Below are 24,478 nucleotides of genomic sequence, written 5' to 3'. Positions count from 1 at the left end.
AGCTGTAAAATGTATTCTTCTTTAAATCCAAAAATATATTTTATATGTTTATGAATATTTTTTTTTTTAAATATTTTTTTTTCTTCGTTCCCGCTTCGCGAATCAGGAAGCTTCCCGTTAGCTGACCTTGATGCCGCGAAATAGACCGCGAGCCGGTAAACGTTTCTTTACCGCAAGTGCCGCGTTAGAAAACAACATCGTGACGCCTCCCGTCCGCATGACGTTCCACGTTGTCGCTTGATACGTCATATGACGTGCTACGTTAGCGAACTGGTACGCGAAGCGAGTGCCAAAGCGCAGGTTTCTGGAAGCAAACAGGGAGGCCCTGCAAAGCGCTTAACGTAAACACAGCAAGTCATGTGACTTGGTAATAACACTTTTCATTGGTTCATTTCACTTTTGGTTTCCTAATGATGTAAGACTAGGTCATATAATCTAAAATGAACACTTTTGATTGGTTGAGAACTCTTGTTTTTCCCAAATGATGAAAATCCCTCCTTCTTTCCTCACTCTGACTTTCATCATTGTGAGAGAAAGACCCTTTGTGATCACTGAGCAATGGCTTCTTTAGTAGCTTCAGCTGGTGCTTCCCCACCACCTCCACCACATCCAAGGAAGAGTGGACCACCTGCTCAAGTTGTAATTCAACAAGAAGAAGAAGAAGAGGAACAGGAGGACGAGCACGAAGAGAGGCAGTTTTTGCCTGAGCAGCCCAAGACGTCTCACCGGAAAGAAAACTTCATTTGGCAATTTTTTAAAATTCCCAAAGGTCAGAAAAAAGTAAATGCAAGATACGTAACTTGCCTTATATGTCAAGATAGACTGTCCAGAGGGACCGACAAAAAATACAGTTTCGGAAACTACACAATGCATCGCCATATGACTAGGTGGCATCCTAACAACTACAGTGCTGCACAGTTTCGGAACGACCTAGATAATCTCCCTATTATGGCCAGAAGATCTGTTGTACCGGAAGTAACGGGACCAGAGGGCAGGGAGATGGTGCCAAATATACAAATGAGATTTGGTGAAGTAAAACACACCTGCGTATTTTGCGATGGATTCATTTCCTACGGAGAAAGAAGCATCACTCTGATCAACAGAGCTATTGACTATCATATGCAAGTTTGTCCGAAACGCCCAAAATAATAAATACTTCTTTTTTTTGTTTTGTTGCTCCTGTTGAGCCCTTTACAATGAATCGTTTTCATTGCCCCCTCCAAGAAAAACCCAAAAAAATATAAAACTGTTCCGAAAAATTCAAAAACAGTAAAAAAATGTTCAGAAAAATAAAAAAAAAAGTTCTTTTCAGAACTACCTCCCCGTTATTAAAAAATTGGTACAATATTTGGAACTGTGCCAACCTCTATTTCTCTTAGTTCGCTTCCTAGTTCGCTCGCTGGTACGCGAACTGGAAGCGAACCAAAAACAGTAAGTATAAGGGAAGGAAACACACACTTATGTTAAAAGAAAGACAGCTATAGGGGAGTAAACTAGAGATACTATTACCCATAATCCACTACTGATGATGTCACATATTACATCATTCATGACATGCTCAGTGACATCATCAGCAGAGGATTGCGGGTTTTTTGGCAACATGCCTTATCCACGGTTTAATAACGCTGCCTTTTGCTTTATATAAGTTTTCAAATTGTATGAAATATATACCAATAGGTCTTTATGAACCTTTAGGTAGTGCTTTTGTTCATGAGGTCTGGTCGCTTCCATACACATACAGATGTTTCAAAGATGATCAAGAAGTTTATCTGAATGGAGAGGAATGCACTGAGACGCCAGATCATTCACTAATGTGTAGGCACATACAGTTACACGATTCATGCAACAAACACCGACCAAATATGGCTTGCGTGTTGCAAGGCACGCCAGTTCCTGCTATCATCCCCACGTTCAAGTTGTTGGAAAATGGTAGTTATTTGATGCTCAATAATGAAGATTGTTCTGAGTTAATTAAAAGTATTCCTTTTATCGTAACAGTAAGTGAACGGGTTATTTGCTGCAGAAATGTTCTATTTCCTCCCACACATGAACATAGGGAGTTTTCAATCTGGCCACAAATACCAACCTTGGGACACGTTTCAACGGCATGACAAGAATAAGAGCTCTTTTGTCTCAGAGAGAGGTGGCCTTGAGTTCGGCCCGTGAAACTTTCGTACTTCACATAGCGAACACCCGTACACAGGTTTGCCTTTCAATTTCAGCAACATGTTTCCGACTATCTTTAACGCATCCTCCACAAAATCCCTGGCACACTTTTTTAAAGTTGTTACCAGTGGTCTCGTGACTTCATTTGAGAAAATCTTTGGAGTCATCCCTGCTCCCTTTCATTCCATTTTCTCCACTCTGGTTCGTGGATTGCATTTTTACTTGCATTACCAGCGGACGCTCTTGTGCTTTTTTACATTTTTAAATATGGATGTCCCTCCTATGCAACCTCCGACCCTGCAGCTGCTGACACTGTTCCGCAATCGCATGCTAGAATATTATGGCACAATGCCGTTGGCGATATTAAGCACGGCATATGGATTATCTTTTCGGTTCTCCTACTTCACCTGTGTCCAGCCTGTATTTCACTGCCTGACCTGTGATTTCGATTGGGCCATTGATTTGTGTCTCTGCGGACCGGTTTCTCCTGACGTCGACTTTAATCAGCTGATGACTCCTATCATTACTCACGAGTTGATTTGTCCTGGCGAAAGGATTATGGCTGTGGCATTGATGCATGGACTACTTGGTCCCTGGAATTTACTGGCGGCAGCACAGTCTTTCTTGGAACACAGCTTTCTTGAAAACCCACCGAGCTGTCCTCTGATGGTGATAGAGGATCCGGTGCTGGGAGAGCACGTATGTTCTTTTCCGCTTTTAAATTGGATGGCTGAACTGTTTTCGGATGAAGACGGTGACTTCCTATTGGAGGCTGTTGCAGCTTATTTTGCATACACAGTTATGTCATAGACCTTTTTCATGTTTCATATGCTGAGTACTAGCATTTCATTGACAATTCATTGACTTATTTGTCAAGTTTTTATTATTTACCTTGCCTATTGGCTTAAGACTCGATAAAGTACTTGGCTGTTTTATTTTTCTTTAGCATTGAATTTTCCTAGTTTTTAATGCTTTACCTTGCGGACCGTCCACATATAAACTTGCAATCTGCTCTCATGAGATGGCACTTCTATTATCTTATTCAGTTCGTTTCCGGATCATGAGGAGGTGTCATCTAGGTCCTGGATATCTTTACACCGTGTTAAGTTAGCATGGGCTCATTACCGGTTTAAACGCCATTTTTCCTTTTTTGCAACTTCTGCACACGACACTTAGTTGTTGCTTTAGCTTTCCACCTAGTAGTTCATCGTGGTTTACATGAGAATAATATGTTATTGGTCTACTATCTGCTTTACTTGTTAAACTATATCTGTACAGCGAGTGCTAAAGTTTCAAGAACAACACGATACAGAATTGTTATGAGGTCTGATCTCCACGACTTCATACTCATAACATAAGTGCAACTTCTGCCAATTCTGGGCATGAGGCGGGTTTTATATTGCTTTGCCGAACACACATACACAACAGTTGATGCGGTTCACATGAAGAGAGAGCTGGTGTATGCTGATGTGATTCCTTCAAATCTAAGACACTAAAGTATGGGCACGCCCTAAACCAACACAAAGAGACCTTCTTAGCAAATAATATAATATGTGTATTAGGGAGGGTGAGATATAAGCAGCCGCGGGCCGTGGAGGGAGTTACGGTGAGGCAGGGAGGCGGGGAGGGGGAGAAGCAGGGTGGAGCCCTCTCTACCTTGCCCCTCCCCCTCCCCGCCTCCCTGCCCCACCGTAACTCCCTCCACGGCCCGCGGCTGCTTATAAGTGTTGCTAACTCTTATTCATTTACAGCATGTTAACATACTGTCACCATTCGCTTTTTATGTACTAGTAACTATGCTGGTAATTTTGCTACTGATAATATGTGTACTTGTATTCTCCACCCTGCTTCTCCCCCTCCCCGCCTCCCTGCCTCACCGTAACTCCCTCCACGGCCCGCGGCTGCTTATAAGTGTTGCTAACTCTTATTCATTTACAGCATGTTAACATACTATCACCATTCACTTTTTATGTACTAGTAACTATGCTGGTAATTTTGCTACTGATAATATGTGTACTTTTATTATCTAAGGTACTACGCCTGAGAAGACGGCATTAGTAAATAAACATTTCAAATACACATGTGTTCTTCTTAACTCCATGTTCTGGTTTCTAAGAAATATATAACGACCGACTGTTCATGAGTTCCACGTATCCTGAGGTACTATAAGTTCATATTCTGGATTGTCTAAACATTGAGAGTTTGTTATATCCAATGTGACACTGTACCTAGCTTGCTAAATAGTTTTTGATTACTAACGTGAGTTTTGGGACACCCTAATTCGCCGAGGTTCCAATCCTCTGTCCACAGTTCTGTGTGAGAACAGAACCCCTGCGACAGGGGCACCCCCGACCCTTGCTGGACCTTCATCACACTTGCGATACAACTCCAGCAATGCGCCACCTTTACGGCACAGATACATCACGCATCTGTGCTGTTTTTGCCCCATGATGCGCCGCATTGTAAATGCAGCACACCATAGGTGACGGAACAGCGGCACAGAATGACTAACACATCCCTGGTGATGCGCCAGTCATCATAAATCTATCCCTATGCTTCTTATCTTGTTAGAGATGAACCGCCATATGTATCATCAAAGTTATTTGCATTTCCTAAATAGCGAACTTTAAGGAATAAATAGCGATTCTTTACCATTCCTAGTTTGCGATGAGCTATTTGCTAATTAGCCGAATGTAGCCCAATGAAGCCCAATGTAGCCCAATGTAGCCCAAAGATGGCCGCCAGACACACAAAAAAACAAATGTAGCCCAAATATCAGCCAGATGTAGCCCAACTATAGCCCAGTGACAGAATGACCAATCAGCTTCGCAAACCTCCGTTACGCGAAGCGGAGCGCTGTTACAGATATATATCTTTTTTTGAACGTTAATTTCTCAAAATCCACTGGAGCACATATATTGAGACCTAGCAAAGGCACATCGGGCTACCAGTCCCTAATATTTTGCCAAGTTTCGTGCAAATCCATTCAGCCGTTCAATTATTATTTTTATTATTTTTTTTGCCCCGCGGGGCCCTTTTAAAACCTCCACATCAAACCTAGGGGGTCAGCGAGGATCTACTATGCCCCCTTATAGTTATTTCCCCCTTTGTTTTGACCTCCTCTTGTCTCTCGATCCTACCGAGAGACAAGATGGCGGCCGCTACGGACTGTTTGGAATGTTGACAGACGCCGGAGAACCAATCAGCTTCGCTTCACAAAGCTCCGTTGCGCGAAAAGTCCGCGAACCAGAGCGCTAACCGGTCCGCTGTTACAGATATATATCTTTTTTTAAACGTTAATTTCTCAAAATCCACTGGAGCACATATATTGAGACCTACAAAAGGCACATCGGGCTACCAGTCCCTACAATTTTGCCAAGTTTCGTGCAAATCCATTCAGCCGTTCGGGCTAAAAGTGAGGCCAACCGCCCTATGGAAAACTCAATGTTAAAAACACGTTTTGGGACCCCCCTTTTTTCTCGGCCCCCACTGGACGACCCCCCCCCAAATTTTCAAGGGCTGCTCAGAAACAAAATGTGCCATTTTCCTGAAAATTTCAGCCAATTCCGTCCACAAACGCCAAAGTTATTAGACATAGAATTTTCAAAAAACCCATAGAGAAAAAATCCTAACTATATATACCTACTGGCGACCGCCAGTAGGTAATATGTATGTATATATATATATATATATATATATATATATATATATATATATGCGTGTATATATGTATATATATGTGTGTATATATATATGTATATATGTATATATGTGTATATATATATTCACTGAAAAAACCATAGGTTATACACCATATATAGTTAGGAATTAGCATTTAAAAAACCTTATTTTACTCACACAAAACCATTGAAATTCCATATATAGTTAGTTGCACTAACTATATATCGCGCACCCGCAATCCACTGCTGATCATGTCACATATTACATCATTCATGACATGGTCAGTGACATCACTGATGACATCACTGATGACATCTCATTTGACATCAATGACCACATCACTGATGATATCATTCATGTGACAATACAATGCATCTCCTCACGTTTTAATATAACCTCTGTTTCACCCAGTGTTAAATACAGAGTATAATTTTTGAAACCATTGACACACCAATACTAGTTACTACATACGTACTCACTGATTCCTACGTCTACACACACATTCACTCATTCACCCATACAATCATTCATACATACAATCACTCATCTTTACAACACTATCATATGCACTCATACACCTATACAGACACTTACACTCTGCCACTCATCCATGGAGTTACTCACACACCTAGTCAGTCCTGTAAAGAATCAATCACACTTCCATTTTCTTGTCTATACAGTTAAACATAGAGCACCTTACATTTTCAAACATATACTAACACATACTTACTTTCTTATACAATCATTGATACAAGTACACATTGATCTGCACAGAGTCACACACCTCCCAGCCAGCCACACACACACTCAGTCTCCTATACAAATACTTGGACAATCAATCAATAACCCATATAGTTAATCATATAGCTACTGATCAACACATGCAGCAGTTTACAGAACAACAGACATAATGATGCACAAATTAAGACAGTTTAGTCACTAACCCATGCACTCAGTGAGACACATTTAATCACTCACTCATACATTCAGTCATGCACCTACTAAATCCTTCGTCCAGACACTTATACATCTACTCATTCTTCAATATGTAAAACATATTTAAACTTTACAGAAACACACAGTCACTGGATGATCTCATCAGTGATCTCATCAGTGATGTCATTTGAGATGTCATCAGTGATGTCATCAGTGATGTCATCAGTGATGTCATCAGTGATGTCACTGACCATGTCATGAATGATGTAATATGTGACATGATCAGCAGTGGATTGCGGGTGCGCGATATATAGTTAGTGCAACTAACTATATATGGAATTTCAATGGTTTTGTGTGAGTAAAATAAGGTTTTTTAAATGCTAATTCCTAACTATATATGGTGTATAACCTATGGTTTTTTCAGTGAATTTTCAAGGTTTTGTAAATGCTAATTCCTAACTATATATGGTCTATAACCTATGGTTTTTTCAGTGAATTTCAATGGTTTTTTAATAGCAAATATCATAAGCTGTCGAATGTCAAGTACGTGGTAAGTAAAAACATTTTCGTGTTTATGCACACTGATCTGCTTTGAATGCTGCCCCCCACCCCTCATTTCTATTAGGAGTACTCTCTCTTTGCAGATAGTGAAGGGTAGTTAACGCAGCCCTTCGCCCCCTTTGTAATCCGTCGTGCCTGCTTCTCTCTCCATTTGATTGATTGTTCTCTTTGGTTCATTCTCTATTTACAAACAAGCACAGAGTCGCAATACTCTGTTTAGTCTTTGCAGATAGCGAAAAATCGTGTAAAAAAACAAAAGGAATCGAGCAAAATCAGTAGGCCACTAATGGGATCTCTTTTTGACCTCGCTAAAATAGAAACATTAGGAACAACCTGTTGAAAATAGCAATGCGTATGTACATAAGCGGCGTTCATTTGTGTTCACAGTACCCCTTGTTGATTGTTTCAATCGAGCATTGAATTGTTCGAAGTTAATTCTCTTAAGGATCTTCTCTACCTGCAAACGAGGAAGAATAGGAATATTCTCTCTCCCTTTGCAGATAGTGAAGGGTAGGTAACGCAAGCCTTTAACACGTCGTACCTATTTCATTCCTCATTGATTGATTGATTGTCCGAACATTGACTGTTTGGGAATTAGTTCTTTTTGGAGGTATTCCCTGTTTGCAAATAAACGTAGGAAAATCTTTGCAAGTAGTGAAAGGGTACGTAATGCGGACCTTTCTCCCCCGTTGTAATCTGTCATGCCTATCTACTCCCCACTGATTGATGCACCTTTTTCACCCGGACCATTTACTAGAGATACGTCATCTGGCCCGACCAGAGAGCACCCCTAGTGAAAAGGACATATGCAATAATAACAAAGTGATCACTGTATCCTGTTAACAGAAACTTTACCATGAAACAACCTGGAAAGAAAAAAATAGGAAAACGAAAATCAGTAGGCCACTGATGAACATGAACTTTTATTAAACAACGAACAAAGAAACGATAACATAACGTAATGATAAAACCTATTAATGTCCTAGAAACAAGAAAACGTTAAAATATGCCAGTGGTGAGAGACCAGAAAAACAGTAAGAGAAACCAAATCACCCCTCGCTGTCCCACCGCCTGCCACGCCAAAAAAATCGATAGACTAGGGAAAATGCAAGTAAGTAGAACATCCGCCCCCACTCTGGAAACTTCCAAGGTGGGGCAGGGTTCCGGCTACGCCCAGCCGGGAGCAGCCCATATAAGGCAGGTCCTGCTGCCACGCCTCGGCCAGGAGATCCTAACGTAGGGTGTAGCCGGAGGAGAGGCCGAGGCCAGCGGGACCCGGCCAGGGGATTGCCTTTACAACGCTGAACAGTTGCAGGGGGGGGGAATGTCTCCTCGACCCTCCCCTCTCTCTCCCAGTCCGGCCGCGGTGGCCCTTGAGAGTTGCAGGTAGTCCCGCCACATGCTCTTCCGGTCCGGCCACCAACGGTCGGGGGGCCGAGGCCGACGGGATCCGGCTGCAGCCGATAAACCAAGAAACCCGTTCATGGGGCCAGAGCCAGGGGCGTCCGGCCGACATCCACCGGAAGCCCGGCCCGAAGACGGACGGGACACTTCTTTCTTTTATAATGGCTGCGACAACACTGGGGGGGGATGTCTTGCACATGAACACTGGGGGGGGATGTCTTGCACATGCCTCCGACCCCCCCCCCCCCCTCGTCCTCATCGCCTGGTCCGGCCATAACAAATCTCAAGCGAGACGCCGTGGGGTGCACTGGGAGGGAGAGACGGTGCGAACAGGCCTCTCCCGCCTCCCCAGGTGGAGGCTTCCCAGCTGCACCCTCAGCGCTCCAGGCGCCCGGAAAAGGGTTCTTCCACTGTGGCCATGCTGCAACGTCTCGCCCGGCCCCGCGATCGCCGGTAGCTGCCGAACTCTCAAAATGGCGGTCGACCTGGCAAGAGCGGGCCCAGCATAAAGAAATGGCCCGGTCACTGGTTGACTCCACCACCGTAGTCCTCCACGACCTTGAAGATTCTAGAGGAGCCGCGGGAGTCTCCGACCCCCGATGGGGAATGACTGCCATGATCGCCCGTGGAGTGACGAAACTGTATCCGCGGGACGTCGGCGCTCCCATGCTGGCGCCAGCCTCACTTTGAATTACTAGAATCCTGCAGACCTCACTTCCGGTGAAAGCACAGTGTGACCCGGTAGGAAAAATTATTGCCCCCCCTCCCCTTTTTGACAGTTCAAACCACCGATCCTTTCCTTTGCCCTTTTAACGGAACTTTGGACTGCCTCCCCCTCTTTTACATTTTCTAGAGAAAACAAAACATTAACCACTACATTAGCATAGCAGTTGACACCAGAACTGTTTTCAAATTGAAAACCAACAACATCTTCAACAGAATCCTTTTTGTTTCTGCTGTGACCCTGCTACAGCACAGGCATTGTCCCCAGCAGTAATTCTGCAATGCCGGTAAGAATAGCTGTGGTGCCTACTGGACTCACTCACCCCCGCGGCGCCCCACGCCGTTTTTTGCTGGGCGGCAACTTACTAGACATCACTTTCGTGCCATCTAGATTTCAGCGCGTTCTGCTGCCTTGGAACTATTCGCACAACAGACCGCTACTGACAAGAATATTTCATTATTGGTGCTGTCAATTTCAATAAATCTATTGGATAATTCAAAAGAAATTGCCACGGTCTCTTCGTTGTTTAAATGTTTTTACTGTTTTTGTTTTCTTGTATATATTTATATGTTATTAAAGTTTTATATTCCTACTACTTTGTTGGAGTGCTATATATTTTTAATGTGACACATAATTGTAAAAACTTTGATGTACAAAGAGTCATTCCTGGAATCTTCCGCTTCAGGCTCGGTCCCCTCCCCAATCACAATACAGGATGGTTTTCAGATAGTAGGAACACGTGTGGTGTGACGGATCTCATCGGGTGTGGGCCTTGATCTACTATAACTCCTTTGAAGAGGGGTGATTCTTTACAGCTGGGGCCATAAACTACATCTGCAGGGCTAGCTGATAGCCTGGACAATCGGACACAGAGAAAGAGGAGTGTCAGAGGGTGCGGTAGTGAATAGGGCGAAAGGGAGGTGTCGGGCGGGCACAGAGTGTGATTCTCAGGGAAGAGCAGCGCAGATGGGGGGAGGTTTATTGCCCATGCATAAGACAGAGAGCGGTGGTGACCAGTGCCTAGGGAAGATGCTTGCGTGGGTGAGGAGCCATGCTACGAATCGAAAGCGTGCAGAGAGTGGGTCTGGTCAAGACATCTAAAATGGCTGCCGTGCACGACAAAAGTGTGGCATTTCAAAAAAGGCAAGATGGAGCAGACAATGTTTTTCAACACTTCCTCATTTCCTTCGAATCGAACGTTAACAGACGTTGGGGCATATTACCAAAGTTAAGCGATATTTATCGCTAACGATGCTTACCAACCAATTTTTTACCACTAAGCATCGTCAGAAATTATCGAAGATAAACCTTGCTATTATCAAGGTTTATCGCAAATGCGATAATAAACGGCCGCAATGCATGAATATCGCTAAAAACTCAGCGATATTCATGCATTACCGAGCTAATGCTCTTAGCCATGTTATTCACCTCCCATTGGATAACATGGCTAAGAACTGCTCAGGGCAGGTGTTACTTTTTGGAGATATTCGCGCTTAGCGCGAATATCTCCAAAAGTTGGTAATAGGAGATAGATATCTTGCATGTTGTAATGCAAGTTATTGTGGTATATGGAACTCATACCATAATCTCTCAGGAAAGCAGAAACTGATCCTTTTGGGACCGCCTAAAAAGGCCTAGGGGGTGAGGAGTACTCTACTTTGCCCCCTTTTCACGTTCCGAACTATTTTATTTTACTCTCTTCTGTAATTACACAAAATGGCAGCGATAAGATGCATCGGAGACACACAGTGAGAGAAAGGAGGCCGGAGATGAAGAAGAGATGTCAAATACACATTGGAGATAATATAGTGGCAGAAGGGAAGTAAATATGAGTAAACTTACCATGTAACATAAAAATGTTGCACTCTATACTATAAGTCTCATTTTATACTACAATCACTTCGCTACAACCTCATAAATTAAAAATAAAAATGAATAATGTCTCAAACAATTTTTGATTTCTAAATATAAATTTATTCTTCAGAATTTTCTAAATTTGAAAGAACTAGTAACATGTCCTCATCAGCAATGTCCTCATTAAAAGTCTCCAATGATGATTCTTGTAACTCTATGGTCTCCAAACACTCGATAAATTCGCCATCAAGAGATTGATCAAAAAAATCATTCAAGTCATCTCCTCCTTGTGACAATATTTCATTATTGGTGCTGTCAATTTCAATCAATGTAGTGGAATCATTCAAGTCATCTCCTCGTGACAATATTTCATTATTGGTGCTCTCAATTTCAATCAATGTAGTGGAATCATTCAAGTCATCTCCTCCTTGTGACAATATTTCATTATTGGTGCTGTCCATTTCAATCAATCTAATGGAATCATACAAGTCATCTCCTCCTTGTGACAATATTTCATTATTGGTGCTCTCAATTTCAATCAATGTAGTGGAATCATTCAAGTCATCTCCTTGTGACAATATTTCATTCTTGGTGCTGTCCATTTCAATCAATCTAATGGAATCATACAAGTCATGTCCTCCTTGTGACAATATTTCATTATTGGTGCTCTCAATTTCAATCAATGTAGTGGACAATTCAAAAGAAATTGCCACGGTCTCTTCATTGTGAGCCATTTTATTTTGAAATTGCTTGCTGTAAATTGCAGAAAAAAATAATCACTTTCATTTATCGTTTTTAGTAATACATAATATAAAACTAACTTTATCAAGTATTTAGTATAACAGAAGGACTGCAAATAAATAACAGAAAACATTTTTCAAATTATCTTCAAGTGTACAACATAGTTCCCCTTACAAATTAACAACTCACCTTTTTAAAAGTAGCAGAAGTGTTAGTACTGTGTAAATCAAACACCAGAAATTCACCACCAAAAATTCCTCACAAATGTACCTCAGACAGTAGTATCACAAAATGGCTGTGGTTTCCTCTCATTTGACATATATACATAACCAATTAACTTTCATCACACACAAATACAAAACCAAAGTAACATTTTAATTGGTTCTAAATTTCAACACTTTCAAATGTGTTTTCCCCATGCAATTTTCCATAGGACATTTACATACGTCTACAGCCTGAATGGCTGAACGGAATTACACCAAACTTGACAAAATGGTACATCAAACCTAAGAGGTCAGGAAGGATCTACTATGCCCCCTTATGGTCATTTCCCCCTTCGCTTTGGCCTCCTCTTGTCTCTCAATCCTACCGAGAGACAAGATGGCGGCCGCTACGGACTGTTTGGAATGTTGACAGACGCCGGAGAACCAATCAGCTTCGCAAAGCTCCGTAACGCGAAAAGTACGCGAAGCGGAGCGCTGTTACAGATATATATCTTTTTTTGAACGTTAATTTCTCAAAATCCACTGGAGCACATATATTGAGACCTAGCAAAGGCACATCGGGCTACCAGTCCCTAATATTTTGCCAAGTTTCGTGCAAATCCATTCAGCCGTTCGATTATTATTATTATTTTTTTTTTTTGCCCCGCGGAGCCCTTTTAAAACCTCCACATCAAACGTAGGGGGTCAGCGAGGATCTACTATTCCCCCTTATGGTCATTTGCCCCTTCGCTTTGGCCTCCTCTTGTCTCTCGATCCTACCGAGAGACAAGATGGCGGCCGCTACGGACTGTTTGGAATGTTGACAGACGCCGGAGAACCAATCAGCTTCGCTTCACAAAGCTCCGTTGCGCGAAAAGTACGCGTCCTGGAGCGCTGCCCGGTCCGCTGTTACAGATATATATCTTTTTTTAAACGTTAATTTCTCAAAATCCACTGTAGCACATATATTGAGACCTACAAAAGGCACATCGGGCTACCAGTCCCTACAATTTTGCCAAGTTTCGTGCAAATCCATTCACCCGTTCGGGCTAAAAGTGAGGCCAACCGCCCTATGGAAAACTCAATGTTAAAAACACGTTTTGGGACCCCCCTTTTTTCTCAGCCCCCCCTTGACGAACCCCCCCCAAATTTTCCAGGGCTGCTCAGAAACAAAATGTTCCATTTTCCTGAAAGTTTCAGCCAATTCCGTCCACAAACGCCAAAGTTATTAGACATAGAATTTTCAAAAAACCCATAGAGAAAAAATCCTAACTATATATACCTACTGGCGACCGCCAGTAGGTAATGTATATATGTATATATATGTGTGTATATATATATGTATATATGTATATATATGTGTGTGTATATATATGTATATATGTATATATATGTGTGTGTATATATATGTATATATATGTGTGTGTATATATATGTATATATATATGTGTGTATATATATATGTATATATGTGTGTATATATATATGTATATATGTGTGTATATATATATGTATATATGTTTGTATATATATATGTATATGTGTATATATATATATATATATGTGTATATGTGTATATATATGTATATGTGTATATATGTGTATATGTGTATATGTGTATATATGTGTATATATATGTATGTGTATATATGTGTATATATGTGTGTATATATGTATATATGTATATATGTGTGTATATATGTATATATATATATGTGTGTGTGTGTATATATGTGTGTATATATGTGTATATGTGTGTATATGTGTATATATGTGTATGTATATATGTGTATGTATATATATATGTATATATGTGTGTGTGTGTATATATATATATATATGTATATGTGTATGTATATGTGTGTATGTATATATATATATATATATATGTGTGTGTATATGTGTATATATATATATATATATATATATATATATATATATGTATATGTATATTCATGTTTATATTAATAGTACAACGTTTTTATTTACACATATGCTATTTTAAATGTAACATCAATGTAAAAGTATGCGCCAAAATATAGAACTACATTTATTTTAATGATATATATCCCTTTTATTAATGGATAATAAAATATATTTTTTTCTGTACGCAGGAATTTACTTTTGAACTTAAACTTAACAAAAATATGTTTAATTGGCATGTTACCATGTAGTATGTGGCACATTGGTATGCAGGATGGTATATATCATTGATGTAACACAGTAAAATATGGAATGCACTTGTTTGATTTGTATGACTTTGTGATTAGATGTGGTATTATGGTGTGCAGTGGTGTTTTTTGTGCTATTGTGCATTGTAATATGGTGTGGTATTGTTACGTAATAGTATGTGGTATATTAGGTTGCAGCTTGGTGGGATATACTTTCTATGGTGTGGTGTGCAGTGGTTTTGTGTTGTGTGGCACAGTGTGATGAGATGCAGTGTTGTATGGCATGCTTCGGTACAGGGTTGCATTAGATGGTGTGGTGTAGCTTTCTTTGCCATAGCATGATGTTAGGGGAGAGGATGTGGCCTAACGGCTAGAGCAGTCGACCTCGAAGCTGGAGAACTGGGCGTGAATCTGGGCGTGAATCTGGGCAGGGATGCTGTTGCTCAACATTCAGTGATTCTGGCGAAATCACTTGATCCCCCAGTGCCTGCTAAAATGAATGTGTCCGTCTGTAATGTAACTGGTGCTCCTGTAAAGATCTCTGATTCCTTCGGGTCAAGTTCCCGCTATATAAAACAAAACAAAAAATGTGGTGCAATACAGTGTGATGAGGTGTTGGATGAGTTAAAGTTACCTAGTGAACTGCATTGTTGAATAATGAGGTATGATCCAACTTGCTTTGGTCAGGCACAAAGTGCAGTGGTTTTGAGTGGTTGTAGCATGCTGGTGTGTAGTGTGGTGCATTGTGGCATGGAATGGCATTTTCAGGTGTTTTAAGATATGGCGTGGTATGGTGTGAATGTGCTCTGGTCTGCTATATAGTTAAATGGTGTTCTGTGAAAAGGTTTGTGATATAATGCAGTGTGGTTATAGCAGAATGATGGTAAATAAAATTAATTGGCTGTATAGTGTGGCATGTGTGTTGTGTAGTGTGGCGCCTTCTGTTTGGTTTGGAATTGTGTTTGGGTAGGTCCAATGTGCTGTGCAGATATGTGATGTTAATACGGTATGTTGTGAATTTGTAATGTATGTTGCAGAATAGTGTAATTTCATGTAACACTGCATGCTGTGTTTCTATGATATCTATGGTATTTGATGTGTGGGTTATAATCTGTTGTATTGAGTGAAATATGTTACACTGTCACTGTGTGTATGTGTACATTGCTGGTATATCCCTAGGTTTAAGATCCCCAATGCTGAGTCATCCTGTAACTTCATTAGTCTGTGTTCCTCTTGATTGGTTTGCCTCTTGTTTGGATTTTCCTCTTGTTCCAGGTTACACAGTGCCTTTGTTTTCTATGTATTCCCAGATCTGTCTTTGCTATCTCACGCTAGATCCCCGGTCTTTAAGTGTCTTGGGCCTGTTCTGTACCCCAATGTCTTGGAGGGCATGCTCTCAGCCTGATTTGCAAGTATTAGTAACAGAACTGGTTAGTGGGTGTGCAATAGGTAAAAGTTTGGGTACAAAAGTTACGAAATGGGAGAAATTTGATATTTCCCAGTTTCTACCCTATCAATGCTATCTAATGAAACATATATACTTTAGTAAAAGTTTTAATTTTGGCAACTATACATACATCTGTTCTGCCTAATGTTTGGCAACACTTTATGATTTTCTTTTCTTCTAAATTTCACCTGATTAAAACAGATCTAATTGTCCCTGTGCATGCTAAGGATCTTCCCTTAAAATTATCCTGATTGAATATTCAGCTGTTGGTAAGAATGACATTATATTCCCCTACACCTTCCGACTTGTAAGTGAAAGTAACTTCTCCTTCCTCCCAATAGCTTTTCATGAGCTAACAGTTCTCCCCAAGCTCCTGAGTCAAAGGAGTCAAGTGGTGGTTTATCCACATGAGTTATTTGTGGGATTAGTTGCTCCTCTGTGCACCATGAATCCTACAGCGCAAGGTCAAAAATGTACCCAGTCTTTTGAAACCTGCAAAGAGTATGGTGCTGAATATTGCTCACCAGATTTAAAGCCAACCCTCCAAATGCCATGAGGTTGTAATGTCAAAATCTTCAATAAAAAAAAATGAATGATCTCTATATGGAGATGACTAGGGATGACTTACTGATGCAGTAGCAATCTATGAATCAAAGGAGGGCATTGACTGGAGAATTATAAGTATTTCTAATTACTATTATAGACGGTTTGCAATAATGACTCACTGCGAATTATAATTTGTCAAATGTGATATAGAATATTCTATTTACTCTATGGAATGATTGCCTTGATCATTTTTAGCATAAAGGACTTATCAAGAAGGTACTGTGAACCTCTTTTATTCCATTAGTTATTCATGGATTATTCAGGAGTGTTTTACTGAATTAATTGTAAAGGTTTATGGGTCCAGTTGAATGAAGTGGCATGTAGACACATTTTATTGATGTTTTATTGATGACGAACATTCCTAAATATATACTTGTCAAATGGATTAAGGTCGGTTGCATTTTAGCAAGCTACCTCTTCAATTAGTATGTAATTGACCTTTTGACACTTTGAATGAAGTACACTGATCCCCAGTCAAGTTATCACATACAGAAGTTAAAAGGGTGAACGAGCTAAATCAGGGACATACTGGCAATGTACCCACATGTACTTGATCTCAACTATCCGTAGTGCTCCAAGGGTAGGGATGTCATCCCTACATACCCATAAATATGGAAAAGGAATGGACTCCCTGAGTACATACACCATTAGTGTCCAAATAAAGAAAGAGGGTGACCTAGTAGTTGTCCACTTGTCATCAGATCTTAGTTTTATTTGGGTATATATTTAAGCCTCACACCGGCTGGTGTGAGTCTGAAATATATATCCGAATAAAACGAAGATCTGATGACTAGGACAACTACTAGTTAACTCTTTCTTTATTTGGGCAGTAACGGTGTATCTGCTCAGGGCATCAGTTCCTTTTAAGTTATCTCATACTCCCCTCAGCTTTGTGATGTACCCATCAAAACTCACATTTGTGTGATTATACTACTAATGGTGTACAGAGACTGCTTACTGCCTTAGATAAAAAAAAGTGTGCATTTACTTGACTGAAAAGCATCATGTTACATGTGGAGTTTGAAAAGAACGTAAAGGAATTTCACAGGTTTGTAATTGGCTGTGATACTGAAACTTACCTGGCCTGACATCTCCGTTAATATGCCAAGTTGTGCTATTTGTAAATAGACAATATGGAGGCTATTTAAAAAAATCCCCTGGCCAGTGCTTATGTGGGAAAACTTTCTTTTGATGCTGGTATATTCAGATCCCTGGTATAGCAACCAACTATCTACGAAGAGGAATACAATTGATCTACAGGCTGGGATCTCTCCTGATTAAATCGCTTCTCATTATCTTATACTGCTTAAGTTAGAACAAGTAGAACTTTATTGACAGAGTAGAGTACTATAATGTATGTTAAAGTTCCTCAAAATGCAGATCCTTTTGCTCTCCAAGGCATCATTTTGGCTAATATATGTGATACTTTGATTTGGTCATAATGCATAAACATTGATGACTAAGGGCCATATGTATCAAGCAAATTTGCATTCGCAAAGGCCGAAATTCGCAGAATTTCGGCCTTAGCGAATGTGCTCAACGGCACGTATGAATGCAAAATCTATTTAGTTTAAGGAATCTCGAAAAAAGCGATTCCTCATTTAGCGAAAAGTGCCAATCTGCGATATTGTACATTTGCGAGTTTCAAGGTTGCGAAAATGGCAAATTGAAAATCGCAAATGTAGGAAATGGCTTAAAAATCGCAGAATTGCAAAATTCGCCAAATAAAGAATCGCAATGATATGTATGAAGATTTCGCAATTTGCGAATTTTGTAAAATCGCAAAATACAGAATCGCAATTACCACCAAGTAGGAGCAGGTGGTAACCAGGTGCAAACTATTTAAGCAGCAACAGAAATCAAAAATCTGTTTACCACAATGGCGGGGCTTTACATCATAGCTCATAACGGAATTGCGTTTGAGAGCTGCTGCACAGAGAAGGCTACGCCAGGAGAGGATATTCCGTTTGCGCGTCAGCATCTCCCAGCGCCTTGAGGAGGAGCTCTACGCCCATTACAGGCTTGAGGAAGACAGCATTAAGGATTTAATTGCAGAACTCAGACCCTACCTTGAACACCCCACACGCAGGACAAATGCCATCTCCACTGAAATACAGGTCCTGTGTTCATTACACCTGTTGGCCTCTGGAAGTTTTCAGGGGGTCATTGCTTCAGCAGGAGGGGTGTCACAAAGTGCCCTTTAGCGATTCTTCCATGCCTTCCTAGATGCCATGGTTCAGAGGATGCAACATCACATTTACTTCCCCAGCACACCTCAGGCAATAGCACAGACAAAGCAGGACTTTTATCAAATTGCGCATTTCCCACACGTGATAGAATGTATTGATGGCACACATGTTGCTATATCCCCCCCCTCAAGCAATGAATACATCTTTAGAAACCGGAAATGCTACCACTCACTGAACATTCAGGTGGTGTGTGATGCCAAACACATCATTACTGACATTGTAGCACAGTACCCTGGCAGCACACATGATGCATTCATCCTCCGACACAGTGGGATATATCGTAGACTCTCAAGAGGGGAGTTTGGTGAGGGATACCTACTCGGTAAATACCTTCAGACATAGGGGTCATTAGTACCAACTACCATGTGCATTTCCCAGACTAACATATTTCCTTCAACCCACAGGTGACAGTGCTTATGCAGTACGGGATTTCATCTTGACTCCCTACCTCAATCCCAACAATGACAGTGAACGCAGGTACAACAGGGCACACATTGCAACCAGAGGCACCATCGAACGGGCATTTGGGATCCTGAAAAGCAGATTCCGGTGCCTCCATAAAAGTGGAGGTGCACTCCAATACAGCCCCAATACGTGTTGTAAAATAGTGGTGGCTTGTGCCATGCTCCATAATATTGCCACACGAAAAGGGACACCCAGTGGAGCTGAGTGACACAGGATCCTCTGACGTAGAGGGGCCTGGGCCTGGACCAGGACGTATGGTAGCTGGTAGAGCTGTTGCAGCGGCTGGGCGCCAGAGGCATGATGAGATTACGCGCAACTATTTTTAGGTAAGGAAAAACGACACAATGCCAATGAATGCAAGTGTGAATGTTGTTTTTAATCCTTAATAGCAGGATATGTATTAACTGAAAACGTACAGTAGTCATACAAGATATATTTGGCACATGTTTCATTCACAGTGCTCAGAAAAGTGAAGTAGTGACTCACAAGTTTAATGATGCGCAGCCTAATGTTCATTTGCAGGTGTAGCCCTATTGGTCCTGCCACTACGGCGTCTCTCTAAGGTGGGCGGTGGGGTGGTGCTGCTCCGACCTGACTGCATATCTTCTTCATTTGGAGTCAGGACTCCCGGCCCTATTGTGCGTACTTGGCGCAACTCATCCACAGCAGTGGTCACTTGCAAAAGCGCATTTGCAATGTCTTGTGCAGCATGTGTAAATTGCCACTGCATCTCAATGCTGCGCCTGGCCTCGATGCTTGATGTAGCCGCCAACCGGTTGATGGCCCGGGTGTACCTATCTTGGCGTTGCCAACCTCTGCGCCTAGCAGTACCCTCTGTACGCATTTCGTCGCATACCGCCTGTAGGCCATCCTTCAGGTCATTCCTGAGTCCATGGAAGCCCTCCCTCACCTCCCTTTGTAATAGTTTAATGTTTTTTGCCTGCAGACGCTGCACCTGCAACATGTTGAGTTCCAGTCCAGCAAAAACTGAATCTTCTCCTCGCCCTTCAACATTGTTGGGCGTGCGTTGTCTGCGCCTGGCCGCACTTCGTGGGACATGCTGGTCTGTTGCAGGTCCCTCTTGCTGTGGCTGTGTGTCCACATTGGTTACATTTTCACCACTTGCATCTGCGTCATCCTGAATTGGCGCAAGTGGTCTGACAATGTGTCTCCTTCTTGGTCTGTGTGTGGTCACGGGGCTGTCCTCCCCATCCGTGTTCACATCTTGGCCGGCATCTCCTGACTCAATACTCTCAACGACTGTCCCACTGCCTGAGGGCTGTGTTGAAGATGGTGCTGTGGACAGAACAGCACACATTAATTGACTTTACTAACTTGCACTGTATAAATAAATGTTTCACACCTATTTGATTTACATTGGTCTCTTGTTTCACTGTCATGACCTGCAGCATATATGTATGACTATTTTAGCTGCAATTTTAACACTTTGATTTACATGTGACTACATCTCCCATGATGCATTGCTATGTCTGGCTGTGTGCCTGCTCTGGACTACCTATCTTGTTTCATGACCCTTGCTCACTGCTGGGGAGTGTTGGGGGGTGTAAGGGGTGTGAGGGCATGGTTCTTACCTTTTCCAGATGCTGTCTGGTCAGAGCTGTCGAGATCAGCCACTCCTCCCACACTCTCTGGTTGCAGGGTCCCCTCAACTAGTTCCTCCAGGGGAGGGCAATCAGAAACAGATGAGGTCCCACCACCTGTTATCCTAGACTGCTCCAGCCTGGCAGCTAGTTTTTCCTTGGAGCGCAGGCACAGGTTGTACCAGCGCTTTCTGAGGTCCTCCACACTCCGGGGTGTCACACCCACAGCATTAACCTTGTGCTGGATTTCTTCCCAGATCCTCCTTTTGCGGCTCTCTGGCACCTCCCTGGATTTCCTTCCAAAAAGTAATTCATGGTTTGACACCATTTCATGAATCAGAGCCTCCAGTTCAGCCTCAGAAAACTTTTGTTTTCTTTTCCTTGAGCTTTCACTCTCCTGCTGCTGAGATTCCTCCTGTCTGGGCGTGGCTCCACTCTCAGCCATGTTTCTCCGGGTACACTCTGCACTGTCCCAAACACACCTTCACTCTGCCTCTGATTCAGGAACTCAGGTGCAGCATGGGTAGTCAATCAATTCCTGGTTGTAATGTCATCATGCTGCACCAGAGTTCCTGATTGGCTTAATAGCGAAATTCGCAAAATTGCGATTTTTCGCAAACCACTGCGATTTGTTTTTTTTTACAAAAATAGCGATTTTTTTTATAGCGATTTCGCAACTTGAGCGATTCCTACAGGTTAAGGAATAGCATTTGGAGAAATCTCAAATAAATAGCGATTTTTAAGGAATCGCTGATTATTTACGATTTCTTTCATAGATACCGATTTGCGATTCTGAATGTGCGATTCGGTAAAATCGCAATTTCAGAATCTCAATTCAGTACTTTCATACATGTGGCCCTAAAATTCAGTTGCCCCAAACCTGGGCAATTTATGATGCAACTAAAAGAAACTGAATCTAAGCCACATTGCAACTAAAAGAAACTGAATCTAAGCCACATTGCTGCGGGGAGCTTACCTGCCGGACGCCTTCCTGCTCCTGGGGCCCTGACGCTGTAGGTCTCGCCGCTGCCGCGTTTCCACTCCTCGTGGCTGGTGGCGGCTGGAGACTACAGCTCCCAGAGGGCAGTGCGACCACTTCCGGCCACTTCCTGCCGCTGCGCGCCCGGAGGCGCTACTTAAACTGGACACTCCCTCCGCTGAGCCCGGGCAGAGGGCGGGCCGTCTGTGGCCGTCCGGGGACGACCAGGGACGGGACGGGCCACCCCCCTTATTTCTACTTGTGAGTACATCCAAGTGGTATAGAGCAATTTTATTTTCATTTCATTTTACTTATTCATCATTGACTGTCTCCTGAGTCACCACCCAACATGTCCATTCAATCCACTCTACCTGACAACTATCTGTTGAAGGTAGTTAACAGAATCAATACGGACAGGAGAAAATCCTTAGGGAAAAGTACTCTGCAAGACTCCCCATTGGTCGCACCACTGGATCTTAACAATGTGGATACTAGTATACCCAGTGATAACATTACAGTGATTGAGGTGGATAATACAGTAGACCCTATTGAGGCAGCCACCAATGCGACTACTGTGGAAGATGATTTGGGTGACACTTGTGAGGATCCCCCTCAACAATCATTGAGGGCCATAAGATTAATGAGAGCCTGTAGGAAAACGGCTCCCAAAAGGGGAAACCATCACTCTGGCAGAAAACACAAAAATGACTTAACTCACAAGAATAATACAGAGGAAATAGGGACACTAATCAAAGAAAGCTGTGTCTCGATGGACCCAGATCAACTAGATCTGTTGATAGACACTATCGATAACAAATTTAAAAGGATAATTGAGCCATTGCTTGTTAAAATTGAGGGTTTGTGTGGTGAAGTTCTAAGATTAAGGGACGTGGTTGACCAGCACTCTGTCATCATGGATAAAACCGTGTCAACGATTAAAGAGATAACACCTCCAATCTTAGTATCAACACAGGAAAGGGCCATACCACGAAACATAAATAGTCCCCCTGTTAATGTTACCACTGGGAAGCAACTCCCCAAAGAACGACCTGTAGCGACACCCACTGTCAATCAGGATAAGGGTAGTCCATCTCAGCAGCAGCAGAAAGCAGGAACATCTAGTGATGGACAGGTTAATTCGAACCAAGTTGTAAGATCAACTTCAAAAGGGGAGAAGAATGGTTTAGCACCAGCTGTGACAATCCCTGCAGTTGTTACAGGGGGAACAAATAGGGGTTCAGTAAGAACAAACAAACGCCCAGTAGACCTTCCACCTGAATGCGTACCATTTGTTGTAGTTCTAACTAATGTCCCACCTATCACACAGGCCCCTTATACACAGGAGTCAGCGGATTCATTAAAAAACAAAGCTGTCTCTTGGTTAAGTCGACACTGTGGTTATCCAGGCGGATACTCTGATCAGATTATCTCTATCAGAAGAGTCAACTGGATAGGGAACACCAGAAAAACCTGTGGGGGTGACTGCGTGATTATTAACTTTAAACATCCGCAACACGTTGCCACGTTTCTACTTAGAGCGGCCTCAATCACGCAGTCAGAGACAGATGTCGTTGCAAGGCCACTGGGATTTTTCTACAACCATTTAAATAGGTTGCACTCAGCAAATAGTTGGGAGGGGCCCCCGAATAACATTAATTCTAACTCTATTGCAAATAGATCAGGGCCAAATACTTTTTGTTTTAGTCCCCAGGATGGCCCATCTGTTATGCCCATGCATATGCATATGCCGAACCCTGTTTATGGTGGAAATAGATTTATACCATATGCGTCTAATTCCCCATCAACATGCAATAGTGTCATGTCACCAGTTAATGGGATGTTTTACCAAGTCCCAACACAGAATAGGTTTCAGTCACTGAGTTTCCTGGATCAAAATGATTGACTTAAGAGTAACTTAGTCCCAGAGATGGAGGATACTGGAGAGTCTCATTTCTCCGTAATCGATATGATCAACACTGTGAATATGAATTGTTTGTCTAAAGGGGGTGTAGAGGAGCATTTAGAGTTTATCATAGAGCCTTTTAATGTAAATGATAACGTGTCCGAAATTTTCGATGAAATGCCTAATGTTAGCCAAGAAAGGGCCAAGGCAACATTTTATATTGCTAGCTGGAACATTGCAGGTTTGATGGCCAAAGAAGAAGTGTTGGGTTGGAAAGATTTTATTGGTTTATTAGATATTATTTGTTTACAGGAAACATGGTGTAGAGAATATAAGGGGAGTGATGGCTTTGTTTCCTATGAGCTTCCCGCATTGCCCTCACCTCATGGCAGATCTAGAGGAGGTCTGCTAGTCTTGATTTCAGTGAAGTTACCTGTAGTAGTAAAAAAGTATGTAAAAGTGGGGGCCTATTCTCAAATCCTCTGGCTCGCACAAGACGCAGGTAGAAATATTTTGTTGATTAATTTTTATAATAATATATTCGATGCTACCAGGCACACAGTTATAAATGAATTACACAAAGCAGTATGTAATCTGGTAGAAAATTTTAATGGTGTTTTTGAATTTATTTTTGTGGGGGATTTTAATGTTTCAACTTGCCCCCCTATCATCCCAGAATCTATGTGGTGTCTATAATCATTCAGGGGATGAAGAAGTTCATTTTCCTCATCATTTGTATGGGGAAACCCTGAATAACTTTTTGATTGATTATGACATGGAAATCATG

General features: G+C 41.9%; 1 protein-coding gene across 1 annotated transcript in view; it reads right to left on the bottom strand.

The window, feature by feature from the left end:
• LOC144797982 (uncharacterized) overlaps nt 1-21,137 on the bottom strand; it is a 79,408-nt gene extending 58,271 nt beyond the window's left edge. The window contains exons 1-2 of the mRNA XM_078668781.1: nt 20,801-21,137; nt 20,164-20,504 (exon numbers count right to left, since the gene is read on the bottom strand). Of these exons, the coding sequence (XP_078524907.1) occupies nt 20,164-20,504; nt 20,801-21,137 (678 nt within the window). The remainder of the gene's footprint in view (nt 1-20,163; nt 20,505-20,800) is intronic.
• Between the last annotated feature and the right edge of the window lie 3,341 nt (nt 21,138-24,478).

This window comes from Lissotriton helveticus, chromosome 12 (genome assembly GCF_964261635.1).
Source record: "Lissotriton helveticus chromosome 12, aLisHel1.1, whole genome shotgun sequence".
NCBI classification, from domain to species: Eukaryota; Metazoa; Chordata; class Amphibia; order Caudata; family Salamandridae; genus Lissotriton; species Lissotriton helveticus.
This window is presented reverse-complemented; position numbering and strand designations above follow the sequence as displayed.